This window comes from Microcebus murinus, chromosome 27 (genome assembly GCF_040939455.1).
Source record: "Microcebus murinus isolate Inina chromosome 27, M.murinus_Inina_mat1.0, whole genome shotgun sequence".
Classification (NCBI taxonomy): Eukaryota; Metazoa; Chordata; class Mammalia; order Primates; family Cheirogaleidae; genus Microcebus; species Microcebus murinus.
The window spans coordinates 15262113-15283670 of record NC_134130.1 but is presented as its reverse complement, the minus strand read 5'-3'; the positions used below and the strand labels follow the sequence as shown (position 1 = coordinate 15283670).

Genomic DNA, 21558 nt, shown 5'->3' with positions numbered 1-21558 from the left:
GCACTGAGAGGAACCTGCTATCTGTTCCAGGCACTGGGTTAGGCACTGAGAGGAACCTGCTGTCTGTTCCAGGCACTGGGTTAGGCACTGAGAGGAACCTGCTGTCTGTTCCAGGCACTGGGTTAGGGGCAGCACTACTAGGGAACAAGGGTAAGGAAGGTCTTTCCAGGCAGAGGAAATGATTATGAAAGTCCCTTTGCAGGAGTGAGCAAATGCACCGGAGTAGCTGACAAGCGCAGGTGGGCGGAAGAGGAGAGCAGGAGGTGGCGCTATGGGGCACGATGAGCTTGGTAAGTGCACATGAACGTTTTGTTTAGATTTTTATCCTAAGAGGAATGCCAAGCCACTGAATTTTAAGTTGTAAGTGATCCAAAGTGGGTATGGAACCATTACTCTTGCCGCAAGCAGAGGAAGGAGAGATGGGGCTCAGTAGAGAACAAAACGCGAGCAGCGCCGCCCACTCTCCCACCGTGCGCACGAGCCGGCCGGCAACTCGCGCCTCTGGCTTGCTCTGCCCTCGCCAGTGCGCTCACAGCCTGGTGTGTGGGGAACGCAGCATGTTCTGGGGCATTGGCCTCTGGGGTTCACGTCCTGAATACCAGAGGAGATTTAGCCATTAATAGGGTGGAACATCAATGGCTTTTCTCATATATGCATTTTGTTTGTTGTGTTTCAGGGACAGAGTCTTGTTGCGTTGCCCAGGCTAGAGTGCAGTGGCACAATCGAGGCCCACTGCAGCTTTGAACTTCTGGGCTCAAGGATCCTCCTGCCTCAATCTCCCCAGTCATTGGGACCACAGGCCACACCAGCACACTTGGCTAATTTTTAAACTTGTTTTCAGAGATGGGGTCTTGCTATGTTGCCCAATCTGACTGGGAACTCTGGGCCTCAAGCCATCTTGGATGCGCTTTTGCTTATCATCTGCCACAATCTCTATTGCTCATTTTCACTGTTTCAGGGAATCTAAAATGTATCGAAGGCATTTTGTACCTGACACAATGTGCAGCAGTCAGAATCCAACAGCCACCGATATAAATCCCCCCACAGGAGATTCCCTGGGCTTCCTTAATTCCCACCTGCCACGGGAAGTCTTCCTGTAGAAAACATGGACGTGGTCACTGCCATGCTAGCAGGAGTGATGCAAACAGCCCTGAGCTATTTCCGCGGCAAGACTCCAGCCTCCTGGAATCCCACCCGCCCTCCTTTCCTTCCCCAGCCCTGGCTGCTGCGGGAGGGCCGTGGGTCCGAGCCGGGTACCGCGTGGTGCGCCGGCGTTCCTCCCACCACGCGCTTCCTTCGCGCCGGCACGCTGCTCTTCACTCCACACGATAGTTTCGGTAATGATGCCTTGATCCGTTTTCTTTCTTCAAGAAAAGAAGAGATCGTACATTACTATCTTGAACCCATTTCCCTGCGGACACTTCCTGATCCTCCATGCCACAAAAGCAGCAGAGTCACAGCTAACATACGACAGCCTGGATTCATTAGTAGATCAGTGTGACTGCTAAACTGTGCTATTCGCCTCGCTCAAAAATTCTGGCTTAATACTGAAATTGGCTTGATTCTCTGAAGTTCTGCCTACAGGTGGACCGGTGACAGAAATGGGCTGGCCGAGGGTCGACGTGCCGCCCTGGCAGGTGAGAGGCGCGGCGCGCAGGCGGCCCGCAGTGCGGCTCAGGGGGAAGCACGTTCTGAAGTCATCAGGGAAAGCCGACAACGGGGGCACTGTGTCTGCTCACTCTCACAGCTTTTGCTTTCTAGACGCCGTTTAGAGGGAGCTCGTTTCAATAATATTAATAGTAGCGTTAATGATATTAATACTGAGCACTTTCTATGTGTCCGGCCCCATACTAAGCGCTTTGTATATAGTCTATCTCACTTAATCATCATGTTGACCCTGAGAGGTGATGCGCCAGGCACCCCTGGGCAGGCAGGCCAGCAGACTTGGGGTGTTTTTAGCCATTTGACATGTGACAATGTTTCCTTCCTCTGGGAACATGCAGATGTGGCTCCTTTGTCACTGAGATGACATAGCACAGCGGACTTAAGACATGAATTTGCAAGAGAATTCATGGCAATGGAAGAAAGTAAAAGTGTAAGATGCTCCCTTTATTTTCTATATTTTGCCATGTCATGAAACTTTTTGTAAACTTGCTTATTAGCCCCAAATGAGAAAGGAAAATTTCTATCACTGTTAATCATTTTGGAAATACCAAAATAAGGTAGGCCCCCAAGAAGAGAAGTTGTGAATGAATGTGTGTACATTTTTTTTTGGCCTCACCTATCCTAAGAACTGGGTCAGGGGAAGAGTGTGATGGTGAGTCTTACATTTTTGCTTGGACCTTTGAAAGAAGACAGACCTCCCTGAGGACTGTGAAACCAGCGTGGTCAGTATCTGTAATAATGTTACCTCGAGTGGAAAATAAAGGGCCCTTGTTGAAAATCCCCCTTGACTAATATCTGTAGCTTGGAGATCTAAATCTTTCACTCATTGCCTGATTAAAAAATATTAATTAATTTTGGGGACTGACAATTAGAAGCGAGTCTTACATGAACTTCACTTTAAAACCCTCCTGAAACAGGGAGTGACTGTATTCCCCGTTTCTACTGGAGGTGAAGTTACTCACCTAAGGTTACAGAGCTAATGCACAACTGAGTCAGGATTTTATGCAATATATCTGACTGCAAATCTCTAATCGATTACTATCTGCCCAAGAACTTAATACTTTCATTTAATTTGGCTCATAGTGCACACCTGGCCAGGGTACAGATCTTCAAAGGTTTTCTGTTACCATGATTTAAAACATTGCAAAATAACAGGTTAATTCAATTAATATCTATTATTTTTCTATTTCAAAATGTAGATCATAAGTCATGATTGGAATCTGGTTGTTCTGACAAAATTGACCTGAAAAAGTTCATATCAAAAAGTTTACATATTTTAAGAAGAGCTCTACCAGGAGTCAAAAAAAGCAGGGAGGCGGGATTTACATAGGACTAGAGTATTGTTTTCACTTCAAAATTAGCCATATAAATTAACCCAGTCTTAAAAACAGTTCTCAAGAATCATTTATGTTTGTTTTCCCTAAAAGTGATAGGAAAAGGAGAAGAATAATGTTATGTTTTCAATTTAAATTGATACCAGAATTAATTGTAGCTTGAATCAATTAGATATACATACATGCATATACACAAATTATGTTAAAAATTTCTGTCTAACCTAGTGAAACACTAATAAAAAAGTATAATGTTAACTTACCTGCATTCATATCAACAGTCAAAATTTCTGTTCCTTCTATGATAAAACAAAAAGTTCCAATGTTTAAAGTTGTATTTACAGTGAAAATTAAATGATTAAAATCATTTACACTTAGATAATGATTTTATGCCTTAAAATTTGTGTTCCCTTTAAAAGGACTGTACAAAATCCCCAAAGCATGTCATCTTATTTTCTTTCTGTAGCTAGGTAATTGTAAAATCTTGAGGGGAACTACATAGAAATTCTTTCTGGCACAAACTAGAGGTGTCTGTTGGTATAAGTGAGTGGTGAGACTCTTGGCGTCACAGTTTTCTGTATTTAGAGCAGGCAAAATGCACAGGTCAGAGAAGAAAAGCTTCTTCCTCCGCTCTGCATTCACGGGGCTTTCCCCGGGGCAGGGAGCCCCCACCAACACTGGCCAGCACAGTCCTGAGCTGACATTTAAAAGGCTCCTCTCATTTGGTACAGAATAAGACACGTCTATGGGTTCATGCAAACAAAGATAGTTCACTGGTTGCAGTATTAGGTATGGTTAGCATTAGGCAGCCGTGATGCAGAAGTCATCAGAAAACAAAATTCTTTTTCCTCTTAGGCTTTTTCTTGAAATTATACAAGACATTTCCATCTTCACTCTGCCATCCTAGACAGGATCACAATTTCCTCGAGCTGGGGATCTGAAGGCAGATTCCCACCAACACGTTGCTCTGCCTTGGATGAAGATGCGGCTGCGATGTCCTAGTCCAGGCAGGCTGGGGACCTTTGCATGTTGCAACCTGCATTAATTTAGCTGTAATCCAATAAGGCCACATTCAAGAAACTTCAATTAGATAGACTTAAAAATGTACATTATTTTGTAAAAATCTAACTACTATGTACTTAATAATTTCAAAAAATTATTAAGTAATTTTTTGAAAACTATTTGTTAATTTTAAAGTTAACTAACCTTTTAATGACTTTGTGGTATCTGCTTTTTGTTAGAAAGCATTTGAATACTTGGTTGCAGCATGGAGGCCCAGTTTCAGTTGATCCTCTAGATGGGTGTCAGCCATGTGTGACCTTAAGAGTCCCTTGATTTGGGTCAGGTAGGAGAATGTAGCTTCACAGCAGTAAGTGGTTGAAAGCAAGAAAGCATTTTTCGGGCATGTTGCCGAAGGTATGTGTATTCTACTGCATTTCTCCATATTTCAATTGGATCTTTCTTAGCATCAAACAATGATTTTAAAATGTCATCTACTGAGAGCTCGATCAGTTCCATCGGGAGTTCTTTAGGTGCCTTGATGATACCAACTAAGTGAAGCCGAAATGCTAATTTGATAGTGATGTCATGATTCTCAAAGTCTGTGAACCTTTCATTATATTCTCTAGTTAATAGGTCTATGATAGCTGTGTATTCTTCAAATTCACATATATATTCACATATATCATCCTGCTCATCAATGACCTTTGCTAACTAGGGAAAATCTTCATCTGAAATTTCATTTTGAAGATGATGTGTTTTGAAAAAAGATAGCTTTTTTTGAAATGTATGGATTTTTTGCCACATATCATATACAGACTTAGTTTACCCTGCAAAGGAATATTCAAGTTGTTTTGATTTGACATCACACAGAAATGCTGTGTCCCTATAGAAATCTTCTTTCAATAATTCACATTGCTGATTCTGTTCTTTATAAAATTTAACTGTTTTTGCAGAGATAAAAATTTAGCTAACATCTGTCCCTGTGATAGCCAACACACTTTAGAATGATACAGCAAGTTCACACTGAATACCTCATTAATCAACTCTAGCATGTTACAAAACTGACAATGCCATGTTGCATTTGCATGAATATAGTTAGCATTGCTTATAACTTGTTGCAAAGTGTCACTCAAAATAGTAGCTTTAGCACAGAGATTTTGCTGGTGCAAGATATAATGAAAAGAAATGAGAACTTCTACATCTGTTAATACTTGTTTTTATCCATGCAAATAAACCCTTCATGTTTTCCTGTCATGGAAGGTGCACTGTCTGTATATACACTCACTAAATTTACCAAATGCAGTCCAACTTCATGACATTTATCTTCAAAGTTGTTGAAGATATCTATTCCCCAAGTTCTGTTCACAAGAGTGCCCAAAGCAAGAAACTCTTCATAGCAAAGAAAATCTTCTGTTATGATCCAAATAAAGTATAAAACCTGTGCCAAGTTAGTAGTATTAGTTGATTTATCCAAAGTGATTGAATAATATATATTTTCCTTTTGAAATATTACATGATGTTTTTCTGTTAAGTTGATGGCTAATTCATGCTGCCAATCAGTTATGGTTCTGCTTGAAAGAGCCAGTTGTTTGTATTTGGAAACATTATTAGTGTCGAAGCATCCTACAACTTCAGCAATGCATTCTTTCACAATTTCTACATCACTGAATGGCTTCCTTTTTTCCCTGAGTATATAAGCTACTTTATAAGTTGCTTTAGTGGCATTATTTCCAGGTCTTATTGCTGCTTGAAAGAATTATCTTTGCTGTTGCTTTTCATTTTCTAATTTCTGCGATATAACCTTTTGTGCCTCTCCCTCTAATTTAAAATATCTGTGGTCCTTATGAGTGTAATAATGCTGATGAGCATTGAATTTCTTTAATGTTGATATTGCAGTATTACAAAGCAAGTCAATCATCTTATCTTTAGCAGAAACAAGGCAATATTGCAATTCCCAATCCTCATTAAAAAATCTGTTATCTTCCTTTAGCATTCTCTTGGTCTGTTAAGCAGACAGAATTGAAAAATACTGTCAAGCTACGCAACTATTCACAAATTCTACTTCAAACAGAAACACAGCGCACTGTTGTCAAAAGCTGGTGACAGACAACGTACTGGACCCCCCCCACACTCTCAACAACCAGCCTGGGGGTAGTGACACCAGTCAGGTGGGGGAAGCTAGAACTAAATCAGGAGCGTAGCAGCCCTCGCTTTAGCCATCATGGCTTACTAATGTTCTAATTGTGCCAGACAATCTGGAAGAGTTCTTTCATTGCAACTTATTTTATTCTTTGGTATTTTAAATATGTTCATTGTAAAAGTAGGAATACAAAAGATGAACAGAAATGTATTGATAAAAATAAAAGGAGTTGTTCTGTAAAGTTTGGATTCAGTCAAAAGGCTGCACTTAAGGGCCTAGAAGGCCACAGGTTCCCCGCCCGGGTCCAGGAGGGCAATGTTACTTCGCTGCAAGCCCGTGTCCTGTCCCTGGGTATCCCATGTTCTCTTTGAGGCCAGCATACATGTCTGTTATGCCAACACCTAAGTTGTTTCCTGGGGCAGAGAGGCTCTGCTCAGAAGCATTCACAAAAACACCCTCACGAATCAAAGACTCAAATATTCACATTAAATACTCAGCAAAGGAGGATGGGGAAGTTCAGTGTAGCTGAGGTGTACTGGCTATACGAAGAGCAGCACAAAGCTTCAAAAGCACAAACCATAAGAAAAACAATTGGTAACTTTGATTATATAAAACTTAGGGAGTTCTATTCAATAGATACCACCATGGATAAAGTTAAAAGACAGATGACAAGACGAAAGAGGGTATTTGTATTCTCCAAAACTGACAATAGGTTAGTATCTAGACTGTAAAAGGAACCCTTGGAAATCAATGAGAAAGAAGATTTCAGTGAAAGAAATATGAAATTAAGCAAAGGATGTGAACTGGTGAAAGAATAGAGGAAAGAAAATGAAGAGAAAACTCAAAAAGCTAGTATGCACATGAAGAGAAACTCAAAGTCATTGGCTATTAGAAAATTCAAGTTCATAGACAATGCCATCCCTCGACAGTATGCCATCCCTTTGCCAGTACTACTGGCAAACTAGTGAGCTGGACAATGCTGCATGCGTGGAGGGCTGAGGAGAACCCTTGGCACATGGCAGGACTGAGGACTGGTACAAAACAGCTCTGCCAAAGAACATACAGGCACTCGTAGTCAGATTAAGGAGTTGTACATCCCAAGACATTCCTTGTTGCCATGGTTTGAATGCAACCCCCAAAGTTCACGTGTTGGAAACTCAATTCCCCATGCAAGCGCGCTGGCAGGCGGGGCCTCAGAGGAGGTGATTAGGTCACCAGAGGAGGTGATTAGGTCACGAGGCCTCTGCCCTCACGGATGAATTAAGGAAGTTCTCTTGGGAGTAGGTTAGAGATAGCAGGGGTGAGCTTGTTATAAAAAGTGACTTCTCATTTAATATGTAACAATCTTATGAGTTAAAAGAAAAGAAAACAATTAAATAAAAAAAAGTGACTTCATCCCCCTCTTGCTCTGACTCTCCTGCCCTTCCACCTTCTGCTGTGGATGACACAGTAAGAAGGCCCTCACCAGAGGTGGGCCCCTCAAGCCTGGACTCCCCAGCCCGCACAACCCTAAGAATTTCTTTTCTTTATAACTACCCAGTCTGTGGTGTTCTGTTACAGCCATACAAAACAGACTAAGACACTTGCCCAGCTAGATGTCTCAGAGAAATCCTCCCACTCGTCCTTAAGGAGGGGATGCTGTCCCACCGTGGCTGGGACTTAAAGTGCATTGCTGATACAGTGGAAAGGAAATCGTGAAAGACGAACAGAGCGTTTTATTTAGCAGTTAGAAGCAACAGATGAGATGAACACAGAGCGACATGGACAGACCTTTAAAATGTAATGCTTTGTGAAAAGAACAAAAAAAGGAAATATGAGACCTACAACACAATACTATGTAAATGAAAAACACGCTCACAAGATAATAACACACATTGGATAAGAATGCATGCAAACAGAAAGACATGAAATCACTTTGAAATGGTTGTCTGGGGGGGGGGCAATGGGAGTGGAGTGAGGGGCAGGGATAAAGAGGAATAAGAAGCAAAACAAGAGAGGGGCCGTGCCTGCACTGAAGGTGGTCACCAGCAAAGAGCTGAATGAAGGGTATCACTGCCTCATGCCTGTGCCCCGGAGGCCTGACAGCAGGGAGGGAGGAGGAAGGAAAGGAAGGGTGGGGGGAGGGAAGGAAAAGGAATAAAGAAGAAAGTGGAGGGGAAAAAAGGGAACAGCAGCTTCAGAGAGCAAAATGGCAAGTGAGAGTGAATACAACAAAATCATGGAGACTAGGCATTTAGAGCAGGGTGACCTTGAGCTAGCGCGTTCCCCAGGAATCTGAAGAAATCCTGAGGAGGACTGTGAACTTCTGGCATTATGTGGGCTGAGGACTTCAGTCATTTTATATAAATATTTAAGAAAAGTTATTTGTGAAGAGACCTGTTAACAATAAAATAGGAAACAAACCAAAATCCCAAACCAACCAGCCAACCAAACCAAACAAAAACAAAAAAGAGTGGCCCCAAAGAGTTGGAGAATTTGGGGACATCTGTCTGATATAATAAGAAAACATCTATTATAAAAAAAATACTCTCTTTTGTCTGGTGGCAATTTCTTCAGGAGGTGCCTTGGTTTTGAGGGAAAATGACAGGAAAAGGAGAAAGGTATTTGGCAAAGGTGACATGCAGGAGTCTCTCAGCTGGGACCCGGAACAGGTCAGAGCCTATCAGGGGCAGGATGAAGTAAGAATCACTGTGGGGGTGGATGCATGACCAGTGTGTAAACAACTGAGTTATAAAAGGGGACTAGCACACAAAGGAGGGTCCCTGCCCGAAGAAGAGGCCACTGCGCTGGCACTCTGGGGGCTCGGACCCTAGCTCGAGCTAGACAATAAAACTCCTTTTGATAATTACAGCCTCAGTGACTCTGTCTCTCAGTCCTGCGGCCTTGCGAATCTCGAATGTAACAGTTTGTCAACTTGAAGAAAGGCCTCTCTGCCTAAACTGTGTTCAAGCTGGGTTATCCCTAACACACAGTCAACTCGTGCTCAGAAACAGTAAACATTACAATATAAGACAATAGAACCTTAGTTTCATTTCCATTTTTCAATATCCCAAGAAGTTAATAAAATTTTTACCTTGAGCCACAGGTGCAAAGCCTGAAAAAAAAAAACACCACCAATAAACAAGACCAAACATTTACCACAGCAAAGGATAATTTTCAATTGAGAAAAAATATACACCATATCAATATATATATATATATATTTTTTTTTTTTTTGAGACAGAGTCTCGCTTTGTTGCCTAGGCTAGAGTGAGTGCCGTGGTGTCCTAGCTCACAGCAACCTCAAACTCCTGGGCTCAAGCGATCCTTCTGCCTCAGCCTCCCGAGTAGCTGGGACTACAGGCATGTGCCACCATGCCCGGCTAATTTTTTATATATATATCAGTTGGCCAATTAATTTCTTTCTATTTATAGTAGAGACAGGGTCTTGCTCTTGCTCAGGCTGGTTTTGAACTCCTGACCTTGAGCAATCCGCCCGCCTCGGCCTCCCAAGAGCTAGGATTACAGGCGTGAGCCACCGCGCCCGGCCCATATCAATATATTAATACTATACATATATCATAAAACCATAGCACCTTATTTTTGTTTTCAATTCTGTAATACAAATTTTCTATTATAAAAATAGGTAGCATGCACCTGTAATCCCAGCTACTTGAGAGGCTAAGGCAGGAGGATTGCGTGAGCACAGGAGTTCAAGGCCAGCCTGGGCAATATAGTAAGATCCCATTTCAAAAAAAAAAATTAGATTTACCTTGTATTGCAGTATGTCTGGCTCCTAAAAACAAAACAAAAAACTGACTATAGCAAGATTATTTTCATTGAAATAAAATATACAAAGATCATTACTATTTCAGAAATAGTAAAACAATTTAAATTAATCGTTACAAAAAGATAAAAGGAAACCATGGTATGCCATCTTACTTTGATTTTTAATATTGAAAAATAACTTTTTCATCTTGCATTTAAACACATGAATTTCATCATGGCAAGGAAATTGTTTTAGCTTGAATTTTTAAAATTCAAGCTAAATTTTAAAATTCAAGCTAAAATTCCCTTTTAAAAAGGGATTAGTATTGTAGATACATTTGGACACACAGCAAATTGACTATACTGTTACATAAAATTTATAATTACTTTTAACTTATATTATTAAAAGGAGGGCTTATAAGAGATAAATGCAACCAAGATATAATCCAAACCTCCTTTGATTTAGGGACTCTGACCTGGCCACTTAAAGTAGAGGTCAATGAATATATCGATATTTTTGTATTTTTTTTTTTATTTAATCTTATTTCACAGGGAACCCCGGCGGCTGCAGGTGAGCATGCCTGGGCTGGCAGCATTGATGGATTTTTGTTTTATATCTCTGTTCTCACTTGTCCTTTCTTGGAGAGGAAGAAAGTAGAACCATTATGAGAATACAAAAGGCAGAGCTCATCTCAAAGAAGGGTAAAGTGAAGTAACAGTGACAGCTGACTAAATGTATTTTGGATATGGAGTCAATAAATTGATGTAAAAATAAGATTTATGTTGTAGGTACTCTCCTGCAGTGAGATTTTTTCCTAATAAACTAGCGAATTGTGTTCCTTGATCCTGAACCTTACAGTTTTAAGTTGAGGGAAAGGGGAGGCAAAGAAGAGGAAGAGCAGAAGAAAAAACCCCCAAATATTATTTTACTGAAGAAATCAAACTATAGCAAAAGTCATAATTTACTGTCCTCCTTGAAGAGCTTTCCTTTCTTCCTCTCTTTCCTAAGGACAGAGTGAAACTTAGTGAACAAAGAAGCGTTTCTGCTCAACTGCTTGTATACCTTTTGGGAGAAATCACATGAGTTGAAATCCTAAAAAGCATATTCTTGAATATAAGAACTGATATCAACAGGAAATTAAACAAAATTTTAGTAAAGTCTACTACTGAAGTATGACAAGTCATGTCAAAATATAATTAGCGTCAATTCATTTATCCACACGCGCCTTCAACATTTATTTAATTATGTGTAAGGCTGTAAGGCACTTGTCCTAGGACATTTGGAACATAAAAATAGTAAGATACGTTCTGTTCTCGAGGTCTTTACTGCTGAGAAGGAAGGCAGGCCCAGCGCAAGAAGGCGCAGTAAGCAGCGGGCAGCGGGCGCGGTGCTGCCCGCCCGGACCCGCCACGGCGGCCGCTGCGCAGCTTCTGGTGCGCGACGTCTGGTCACAGGTTGAAATCGCCAGGTGGGCGCATTTGCACCCCAGAAACCCGCGGAAGCTGCGAACCAAGGCTGCCCTTTCTCTCTCCAAAGCCGCCGCTAAGCGCGCCGGCTCACAATGGGGCAGGTCCCTGGGCGGGCTGTAGGGACGCCTCGGTCCCCACCGCGTGTCCGCGCCCCGCCCGTCTCCACTGCCCACGTCGTCCCCGCCCCGCCTGTCCCTGTCCGTCCCCACTGCCCACGGGCGTCCCCGCCCCGCCTGTCCCTGTCCGTCCCCACTGCCCGCGGGCGTCCCCGCCCCGCCTGTCCCTGTCCGTCCCCACTGCCCACGGGCGTCCCCGCTCCGTCCGTCCCCACTGCCCACGGGCGTCCTCGCTCCGTCCCTCCGTCCCCACTGCCCACGGGCGTCCCCGCCCGTCCCTGCCCGCCCCCACACCCCACGGGCGTCCCCGCTCCGTCCGTCCCCACTGCCCACGGGCGTCCTCGCCCCGCCTGTCCCTGTCCGTCCCCACAGCCCACGGGCGTCCCCGCTCCGTCCGTCCCCACTGCCCACGGGCGTCCTCGGCCCGCCTGTCCCTGTCCGTCCCCACAGCCCACGGGCGCCCCTGCTCCGCCCGTCCCCACAGCCCACGGGCGTCCCCTCTCCGTCCGTCCCCACTGCCCACGGGCGTCCCCGCCCCGTCCGGTCAGCCGATTGGCCAGGCTTGTGGGCGCTGCCTTCAAAATACGTCCTGGACCCGCTTCCATCCTCTCCATCCCTACCCACCTGCCGGAGTCACTCTCGTCCCCGCCAGCAGCCGCAGCTAAAGTCCGAGCGGCTCCCGTTCTGCTCCCCAGCACGCCTTGCCCCGCCTGCCTGGCACCTCCGGCCCCACCCTTCCCGCTCGCCCCCCAGTTTGTCCCTTAGCACCTCCCTACTGTCACCGGTGCCACCTGTCACACTGACCACCTTGCTGCTTTCCGCACAGGTGCTAGAACGTTACTGCGCCGCCTGGACCGGCCCGCAGATCCGCGGCTGCCTGCATTGCCCCCGCTGGTTACCTGCAAGCCACCTCAGGGGGCGACGCCGCCCCAGGTCCCCTGCCTGAGTGTCAAAACTTACCCTGAACATTTTATATCTTCTGTCCTTGCTTTATTTTCTTCTTAGTTCTCACTTTACTTAATATTTTACCTATTTTTTCCATTTACTGTCTTTCTTCCACCACTAGAGTGTAAGACCCATGAAGAGGCAGGGAATTTTTGAAATGTTACTCACTGCTGTAACCCCAGCGCCTAGAACAGGCCCTGCACACAGAGCGGGAACTTAATAAATATCCATCGGGTGAATGAAGATATTAAAATAACTTGAAGAGATTATTTCCTCCAGAAAGCACTGACAGGAGCAGTCTGGATGGCACAGAGCAGGTGCGTAAGAACTATTTCACCATTGGAGGTCCTCATTGCCAACTCATTGCCTTGGAACTTGGTAAGTAAAGGGGAAGAGGTAGGCACTATTTTGCATTTCTACTATGAATTACATTTCATGGAAACAAAATAGTTGACGAAGGAAAGTTGTTTTTCCTGTGGGTGTCCAGTTAATACACGCAGAAGGAATGATAACGTTAGAGATTGCCATTTTGCAGCCCCTAGTGACAAAATGGATGGAGGCAACAATTACAAAGGCTGCTGCCATGGTTAGGAAAAAGGTCGTGAGGGCACTTTTAAGTGGACACGGCAAGTGTGATCAACCTTAGCATCACTGGGAGTGAGACAACCAGACAAGAAGACATTATATGTATTAATAATAGGAAATACATGGCCAGGTGTGGTGGCTCATGCCTGTAATCCTAGCACTTTGGGAGACCAAGGCAGGAGGATTCCTTGAGCTCAGGAGTTCAAGACCAGCTTGAGCAAGAGCAAGACCCCATCTCTACTAAAAATAGAAAAATTAGCCGGGAGTGGTGTCACATGCCTGTAGTCCCAGCTACTCGGGAGGCTGAGGCAGGAGGATTGCTTGAGCCCAGGAATTTGAGGTTGCTGTGAGCTACGATGACGCCAGTGCACTCTAGCCAGGGTGACATCTGTCTCAGAATAAAAAAAAAAGGAAATACATGGCAAGACTCATCAAGAGCTATTGCTTAAAATATAAACCTTCCTTCTAATCAAGTCTTGTTAAAAATTTTTTATTTATTTTTTGAGACAGAGTCTCACTTTGTTGCCCTGACTAGAGTGCCGTGGCGTCAGCCTACTTCACAGCAAACACAAACTCCTGGGCTCAAAGCGATGCTCCTGCCTCAGCCTCCCAAATGGCTGGGACTACAAGCAAGTGCCACCACTTCCAGCTAATTTTTCTATTTTTAGTAGAGACGAGGGTCTTGGTCTCAAACTCCTGTGCTCAAGTGATCCTCCTGTCTCGGCCTCTCAGAGTGCTAGGATTACAGGCGTGAGCCACCGTGCCCGGCCTAATCAAGTCTTGTCAAGTCTTGTAAATGCAGAATAAGGAACATCTGATAGGCAAATTATCTAGTTTCTAGAAAAAAAAAATCAACAGCATGAAAAAAATTAGGGCTCGGAGATAGGAGAAGTAACTCTTAAAGAATAAAAGAAACTTCAAAAAAACTTAATAACCAAACACAACATTCAAATTCTTTTGAGATGTGAATGAGGAAAGTGAGTAAAGAAAAAAAAAAAAAAGACAAATTCTTTTAGACCCTGATTTGAACATATTAACTCAAAAAAGACATTTTGGAGATAGTTGAGAAAATTTGAACATGGTGCTATAAAATGATATTGGGGAATTATTTTTATTTTAGGTACACTAATGAGAGAGTGGTTTTTTTCATATATAGTGTTTTTTTATCATTAGACATGTATATGGATGAAATTTGCTTTAAAATACTCCAACACACACACACACAAACAAACAAGTTGGAAGGGAGATGAACAAGACTAATAGTCTTATTTTTGTGTGTGTATATGACAACTTCTTTTAACAAAAAGTCCTGAAATAAGTAGATATTTAGTAAATAAAAATATGAAGAAATAAAGTTTTTCAAATGCCCACTCAGTAGTATTCTTACTGCTATAGCCACCTATGGTCCCTTAAGGTTGCATTCTACCTAAAGGAAAGTTTCAGAATCCTTTAATTCAAAAATGGAAAAAAGTCACCCCAAACTTTCAATTACCTTCACAATTAACTTCATCGTCGCCTGTAATGCAGTCCACCTCTCCATTGCATCTATACTGGCTTGGAATACAAACACCTGATTTGCAAAGGAAGCTGTCACCTCGGCAACCTGTGCAAACATAAGTAGGAGAGGGTTTTTCCATTTCTTAAAATTGAATGAGGTGCAATCTGAAATTCAATGGCAAAGTTGATTTTGGTTTTTTGGTCAGAAAAATGAATTTGGGGGCTTTAAAGGCTGGAGTTACATCTACCTTTACAGCACAGCTCATCACTTTGGTCTCCACAATCATTGACACCATCGCAGGCCTTCGTCTGGGAAATGTATTTCCCATTTACACACTGAAAGGACTCATCTGCTGGTAATTCTGCAAAGCAGGAATTAACCTTATTAAGGTTAATTAATTAATTAGCCTTACTCGATGGAGTTGTGCATGACATCCTTATCACATTTTGGGGATAATGGAATCATTAAGATAAAGTGAGACTTCAAAAAAATGATATAAAATGAATTGGTAGTGTCAACATAGTATATATGATTAATAAGGAAAATAAATGCCCCAAAGCTGGCTTATGGAGGTCCTGTCATTTTCAACTGTGAAAATCAGTTTTGATCATGGGAGTCTGAAGGGGGATCTGGAATGAGGACTGCTTGCTGGCCTTGGCAAGCACCGGCTCTCACCCATTCCTTTCATGCCGCTACGGTAAGCCCCACGCCTACTTCCCAGATGGTACTTTTTTTTTCTCTTAAAACTGAAAAGAGATGGCTATGGCTTTGGTCTTTAAAACCATACATATGGCTAAAATATTCCAGTGTCAGGACAGAGGGGGAAAGCGGCAATAGCTACCAGGAAACTTAGCCACTGATGTGACCACGTAAAGGTTTTACAGAAATGTATTGTATATGTGCTGGAACTCTAAAAGGAGATGCTGAGGTTTCTTCCCATGCTTGATTGGCTTGTGTTTGCCATGATAACTTTAATCTGGATGTTCAAACAAAGCAAAGGGGAGTTGGGCAACTTTGCTTCCTCTATAGGAACCTGGATATAAGAATACTTGAATGGCAAAAGGTAAAATAGGGGGCAAAGCACCAATGTAGGCTGTAAAGCCCCAAACATGATCAAGTCCATATCGCTGCCTCTGTGACTGGAAACTGGGCATCAGTCATTTGTTTACTGTGGGCCTGGTGTGAGATACCTAACCCTGCAGGAGGGGAAAGTAACAGGCGAGTTCTCCACCAACCTGTGTTCTGTGTGTGACACACCACACCCGCTAAACCCTGGTAGCCCTTAGTTGTTCTCTTAGTAAAAGTACATTCAGCCAAACTGGTCTCGAATCCCTGACAGTGCACATGCAGACATTCAGTGGAATTTAAATAAGTTTCTTCAGGAAAATTAAACCTTCTTCGAATATCAAGAGCACCTCTGCAAAATAGAATAAATGAAACATTATGGTGGAATAATTAGGACTTTGCATGTCCAACCTTACTGTAGGGACTAGAGTAATTCCCTCTCATTCTCTACACGTGAGTGACAGATTGGGCAACATACTTAAATTCTCTGAGCCTCAATACCTTCACCTATAAAAAGGAATATAACTACCTCACTGGGTTTCGTAAAGATTAACTAAAATAATAAATTAAAACTAGCCAGGGTTCACAATGGCAAACATTCAGCAAATATGGTTTTCCTCTCCCTTGTTTCCTTCTTTTTTTTTTTTTTTTTTTTTTTGAAACAGAGTCTCACTCCGTTGCCTGGGCCATAATGCTGTGGCGTCAGTCCAGCTCACGGCAACCTCAGACTCCTGGGCTCAAGCAATCCTCCTGCCTCAGCCTCCCGAGTAGCTGGGACTACAGGCATGCGCCACCATGCCCAGCTAATTATTTCTATATATTTTTAGTTGGCCAATTAATTTCTTTCTTTTTTAGTAGAAACAGGGTCTCGCTCTTGCTCAGGCTGGTTTCAAACTCCTAACCTTGAGCGATCCTCCCACTTAGGCCTCCCAGAGTGCTAGGATTACAGGCGTGAGCCACCGCGCCCGGCCTCCCTTATTTCTTATTAAGGAGGGAGGTTTTTCTTTCACTCCTAATGTTTCCTTCCGACCTGGAGTGTGTCATTCCTGGCCTTTCTATAGCCCTTAGATACTTTTCTCTCCAGGGAAGGGAGTGGATCACTTTGGTCAGAGGATTTTGTAAATATTAATGTAAATCAGGCCTGGTGAGCTCAGATTTTCCATCTTTTCCTTTTGGAAGTCTCTCTGCCTGCCCCATGCTGTAGGGTTTATCTGGCTGGTTCCACCATTGCCTAAGAATTGGGAGGTTAAGTTAGTTTAATTCTAGTAGGTCTGTTTTGCTTTTGCACTTAGCTGCATCCTCAGTTTAGCCTTGATAGTATTAAGGTGGTATTTTGGCATCTATATGCCATTGCTTGGACTTCTCAATTTGTTCAGAATTTGTGTGGAGAAGAGGCTGCCTCCGTGATACATCGTCCTAGAGATGGTGATTTATAGTGAACGATTCTTCCACAACAATTGGTTGCTCCTTGCTTCTCTTTAGAAGTAAAGGGGGCCAATAGGTTAAAAATAAAAAGTTGAGCAAAGATGTATCAGGTAAATGGAAATAAATATCAAACAGTAATGGCAATATAAATATCAGACTAATTAGAACAAAAGGCAAAAAGACAACAAAAAGGAGGGTGTTTGCAATTATTTCAGATCCATAATTAAAGTAGCCAAGAAGCTGTGCTATGAGAACAAGCAAGAGCCACTTGGGACAATCTGATAGGGAAGTAATCAGAAAAACCTTTCAATTAAAACATATCTAAAAATACTATATAAAATATAATGAATATCTTCAAATGAGCTCTGAAGGAAGTAAGAGAAATTCACACTGGCTAAAATCAAAGGAGTCTGTTCATGAGCTTATGCAAAATATGATAAGAGCAAGGAGATCAAAAACCCTGGGAGAGTTTACCATTGGGCTGAACCAGTAAGTTGCAGATCTCTAACTGCTGAAAATAAGAAATATCCACTGGCTCAATTTTACAGTAAGAGACTCTCACTAATGAACCACTAGCAGACATCATTGAAGAAGAAAATCGAATCCAGAATGAAGGAGTGAGATGTACAAAGGCACAAACCAAGTTGGTAAACAGGAAGTAGATCTGAGTAGGCACTGACTTGACCAAGGTGATAATAATTGCTTATTACATAATGACAGTGATTAACTTCTGGGGCATATAAAAATAAGGTGGAACTAAATACTAGAACCTGGCTGGAGAATGTCATTTTTCCTGTTATTACTGAAAAAGGTGAGGACTTCCTGAGCCAAGGATTTACAGTATTAATTCGAAGATAGCCATTAAAGGAATAGAAATATAATATATAATTTTGAAACCAACTAAAGGTAGAAAAGAGGAAAGATTAAAAAAATGTTATTAATCTAATAGAAATTAGAAAAGAAAAAAATGAAAGCACAGAAAAAACAAGATAAATAATAAGCCCAAAATAAGACAGGAAAATTACATTCGATAATGTAAGTAATCATGGTAATGTAAATGGACTAAACTCTTCAGTTAACAGTGACTGTCATATTCAATTTAAAAAACATCTAGGTAATGTGCTATTTATAAGAGATATGCTTAAAATATAAAGATATAGAAAGAAAATAAATGGAAAAAGATTTGAAGGAAGCAGTTAATAACCTTGCTAATTGTAATGGATTATCTATTTTATATACATATGTGTGTGTGTGTGTGCGTGTATTTATCTATTATATAGAACCCCGCACATGGAGCATTTTTAAAACACTCAGCCACAAATCAAGTCTCAACGAATATTTAAAAAGATTGGACCAGGTGTGGTGGCTCACCCTGTAATCCTAACATTCTGGGAGGCTAAGGAGGGAGGATCACTTGAGGTCAGGAGTTTGAGACCAGCCTAAGCAAGAGCGGGACCCCGTCTCTACCAAAAATAGAAAAATTAGGCAGATGCCGTGGTGCACGCCTATAGTCCCAACTACTCAGGAGGCTGAGGCAGGAGGATCACTTCAGCCTAGAAGTTTGAGGTTGCTGTGAGCTACAATGACACTACCGCACTCTAGCCAGGGCGACAAAGGAAGACTCTCTCTCTCTCTCTCTCTCTCTCTCTCTCTCTCTCTCTCTCTCGGAAAAAAAAAATTGCTAGCATACAAGGACATTCTCTGATCACAATGTGATTAAATAGGAAATCAATAACAAAAGTTAACCAAAAGCAAACCAATATATTCATATGGAAAGTAAAAACAAAAAAACCCTTCTAAATTATATATGGGTCAACGAAAGTATATTGAACTAAACAAGAAATACAATACCACTTACGGAGGCTTATGGCATGTACGCGAAGCATTACCTATAGGGAAATATTTGCCTCAAATGTTTATGTTAGGAAAGTAAGAAAAATTGAAAACGATTGAGTTAAGCCTTTGACTCAAGGAAGCAGAAAAAATACATTAAGGAAAAGAAAGGAGAGTCAAAGATAACAGTAATGATTAATGAAGTAGAAAATAAAGAAACAAGAGACCATTTGTAAATAACAAAAATAAAAATGACTAATCAAATAGACAAACCTCTGCAAGGCTGATCAAGGCAAAAAAGAGAAAAGGTGCGTATAAGCAAGCCGAAGGGTGAAAAGCGGACACAATGAGAGATGAGTAGACACAGGCAGTCAGGAACACGTTCGCGACTCTGGAAACATCCAGACACTTGGACAGACTCGCGATGCTCTGTGTTCAGCAGAGTTGTAGGTGCGTGGCAAACGCGAGCACGCGTCACCCTCACAGCGACACTACGAGGAAGGTAGTTGACTTTCTCAGGTTACATATGAGGAAATTGAGGCACGGAAAGATTAGGCAATTGAAAAGCAAATAGTTGGAACAATAAAAACAACCCAGGGGAAATCTACTGATACAAGTGCTCACTGCTGAAATCCCAGCTCCAGGCAGGCCACGTTGGCCTCCCTCACGCTCCAGCTTCTTTCACATACGAACGTCTTCGTATCTTGGTCTACAAGTTTCACTTCAACAATTCCCTCTGAGTTTGTATTTCCATACAAGGAAACACTAAATTTTCCTAAAATAAAAAATAAAAGAAAATAAAGAACCAAAAGAATGAGCAATATTTAGGCATTGACTTTTCCCACTCTTAATTAAAAAGCCTTTAAAATAATAAAATACACCATTTCAAATTGCCTTTCAATACCATGCAGACTTTAAGAAATAACGGGAAGCAGTTACTTTACGACCCTTGCCGCGTGCCAGTGGCTGCGCTGCCTCATTGTACAGAGACCGTTACATCCTCACGCCACCCTGTGCGGATTGAGACTATGTCTATCCCCATGTTTGCATGGGAGGAACCTAAATCTAGGAGAAGTCAAGCTACTGGCCCAAGTGAAGAATCCAGAAATTGGAACCTCCTCAAACTGACCTTACTCCAAAATCCAAGTTCTTAAAAGGAAGCTAAACAATTAATGAAAATATAGAGAGGGTTTATGTATTCTCATAGATTTAAGGCATTTAGTGCCTCAGGAGAAAAGTCTGACACTGACAAGATAACCTCCTCTCCTGCCTTCTCCCTCCCCGGTAGATAACAGAAAGGGGCTCAAACACCAAGCTTTGTTCCTCCTTTTCCACAGTATCTCATATTGGCGCTGTGAGCTGTGTGTAATACTGCCTTTACCAAGAATGCTTTCAGCATTCCTAAGGCCGGCAGTGTCTGTGATCACTTGATACCAGAAGACAATGAGCCTAAGTGGTGCTGTCACAGCTCAAATTTAAGGAGTACTTTCCGTTTGCCAAGCACTGTGAGAGGAGCTTTTCATAGATCACTCTGTTTAATTTTCGCAAGACGCTTATACTTATAATTTAGAAACTTCTATCATTCACATTTGACAGATGAGGGACCTGGGTCCAGAGAGGCCGCCCAGCTTGTCAGTCACTGAGGTGGGATTTGAGACTAATCTGATGGAGAGTGAGATCTCTGATCCTAATGTGAACTAAAATGCTCACCCTCCCACTGGCCGACTGAATGGACCCCCTGTGGCCAAAGGAATATCCTAAAGCAAATTTGCCTGCCAGGAGGAGGGAGGTCAGACATGCCTTATCATGCCCCCCTCCCTTCTTGGAGACTTCCTTTGTAACCCATTAATAGGCCTAAGGGTATGCAAGACACACCTGCAGGTCCTCAATTTATGCAACAAATGATGGCTTATCTCTGGTAAACAGTTTATGTTAAAATATTCCAAGCCTTTAGATGAAGCTTCATGTCTTTAGCCAATTACAGTCCAAAGAATCTTTAAACCCACCTATAACCTGTAAGCCCCCCCCTTCGAGATGGCCCACCTTTTTGGGCCAAACCAATGTATGCCTCCCACGTATTGATTGATGGCTTTACCTGTAACCCCTGTCTCTCAAATGTATAAAAACCAAACTGTAACCCAGCCACAATGGGTCCACTTGCCCAAGGCCTCTGGCAGTGGCTCTGGGTGGTGGTCCTAAAATTTGGCTCAGAATAAATCTCTTTAAAATTATTTTGCAGAGTTTGGCTTTTTTCTGTTGACACTAACTTCTCCGTGAATCCAAATGCTAAGCCCAGCCTCCTCCTTACATTCGGCCCCTGCATGCAGTGTAGACAGTCTCTGTGGCCTGCTGTGCCAAGTGTGCTGGGTTGGAGCATGTCCTGGGTCAGCGGCAGCTCAAGCCTGGTGGGATAATCAGGCCAACAGGGTCAGGGCTGGGGGAGACGGATGCTGGGAGGAACTGTTGGGGCTGGAGGTCCAAAAAGGGGCCTGAGGCCTAACTAGTCTACATTTCAGGTAAAGACTTCTTCGCTGGGTTCTGAACCAACTCCGTGTCCTGGAATAATCCTTTTAACCGAGTAGAAGTGAGGGTGGGGGACAATCTCAAGTCTGGGCTGTAGAGAATGGCACAGGCCCGGAGGGGAACGACTGGACTCAGAGGCTGGCTGGGTTCTGGTGACTCCTGGTTTCTTTGGTTATTACTCCAATTACTGTTGAGGGTCTAGAGAGGAATTTT

General features: G+C 42.6%; 1 protein-coding gene across 2 annotated transcripts in view; it reads right to left on the bottom strand.

Moving 5' to 3' along the window:
* CFI (complement factor I) overlaps positions 1–21558 on the bottom strand; it is a 40290-nt gene that overhangs the window by 7859 nt on the left and 10873 nt on the right. Inside the window, exons 3-11 of one of the 2 annotated variants that reach the window (XM_012766199.3) lie at positions 19447–19597; positions 15735–15916; positions 14747–14860; positions 14494–14604; positions 9890–9913; positions 9212–9232; positions 3260–3295; positions 1258–1364; positions 991–1094 (exon numbers count right to left, since the gene is read on the bottom strand). In XM_012766199.3, the coding sequence (XP_012621653.2) occupies positions 991–1094; positions 1258–1364; positions 3260–3295; positions 9212–9232; positions 9890–9913; positions 14494–14604; positions 14747–14860; positions 15735–15916; positions 19447–19597 (850 nt within the window). The remainder of the gene's footprint in view (positions 1–990; positions 1095–1257; positions 1365–3259; positions 3296–9211; positions 9233–9889; positions 9914–14493; positions 14605–14746; positions 14861–15734; positions 15917–19446; positions 19598–21558) is intronic. The other variant, XM_012766200.3, reaches the window with a different exon arrangement.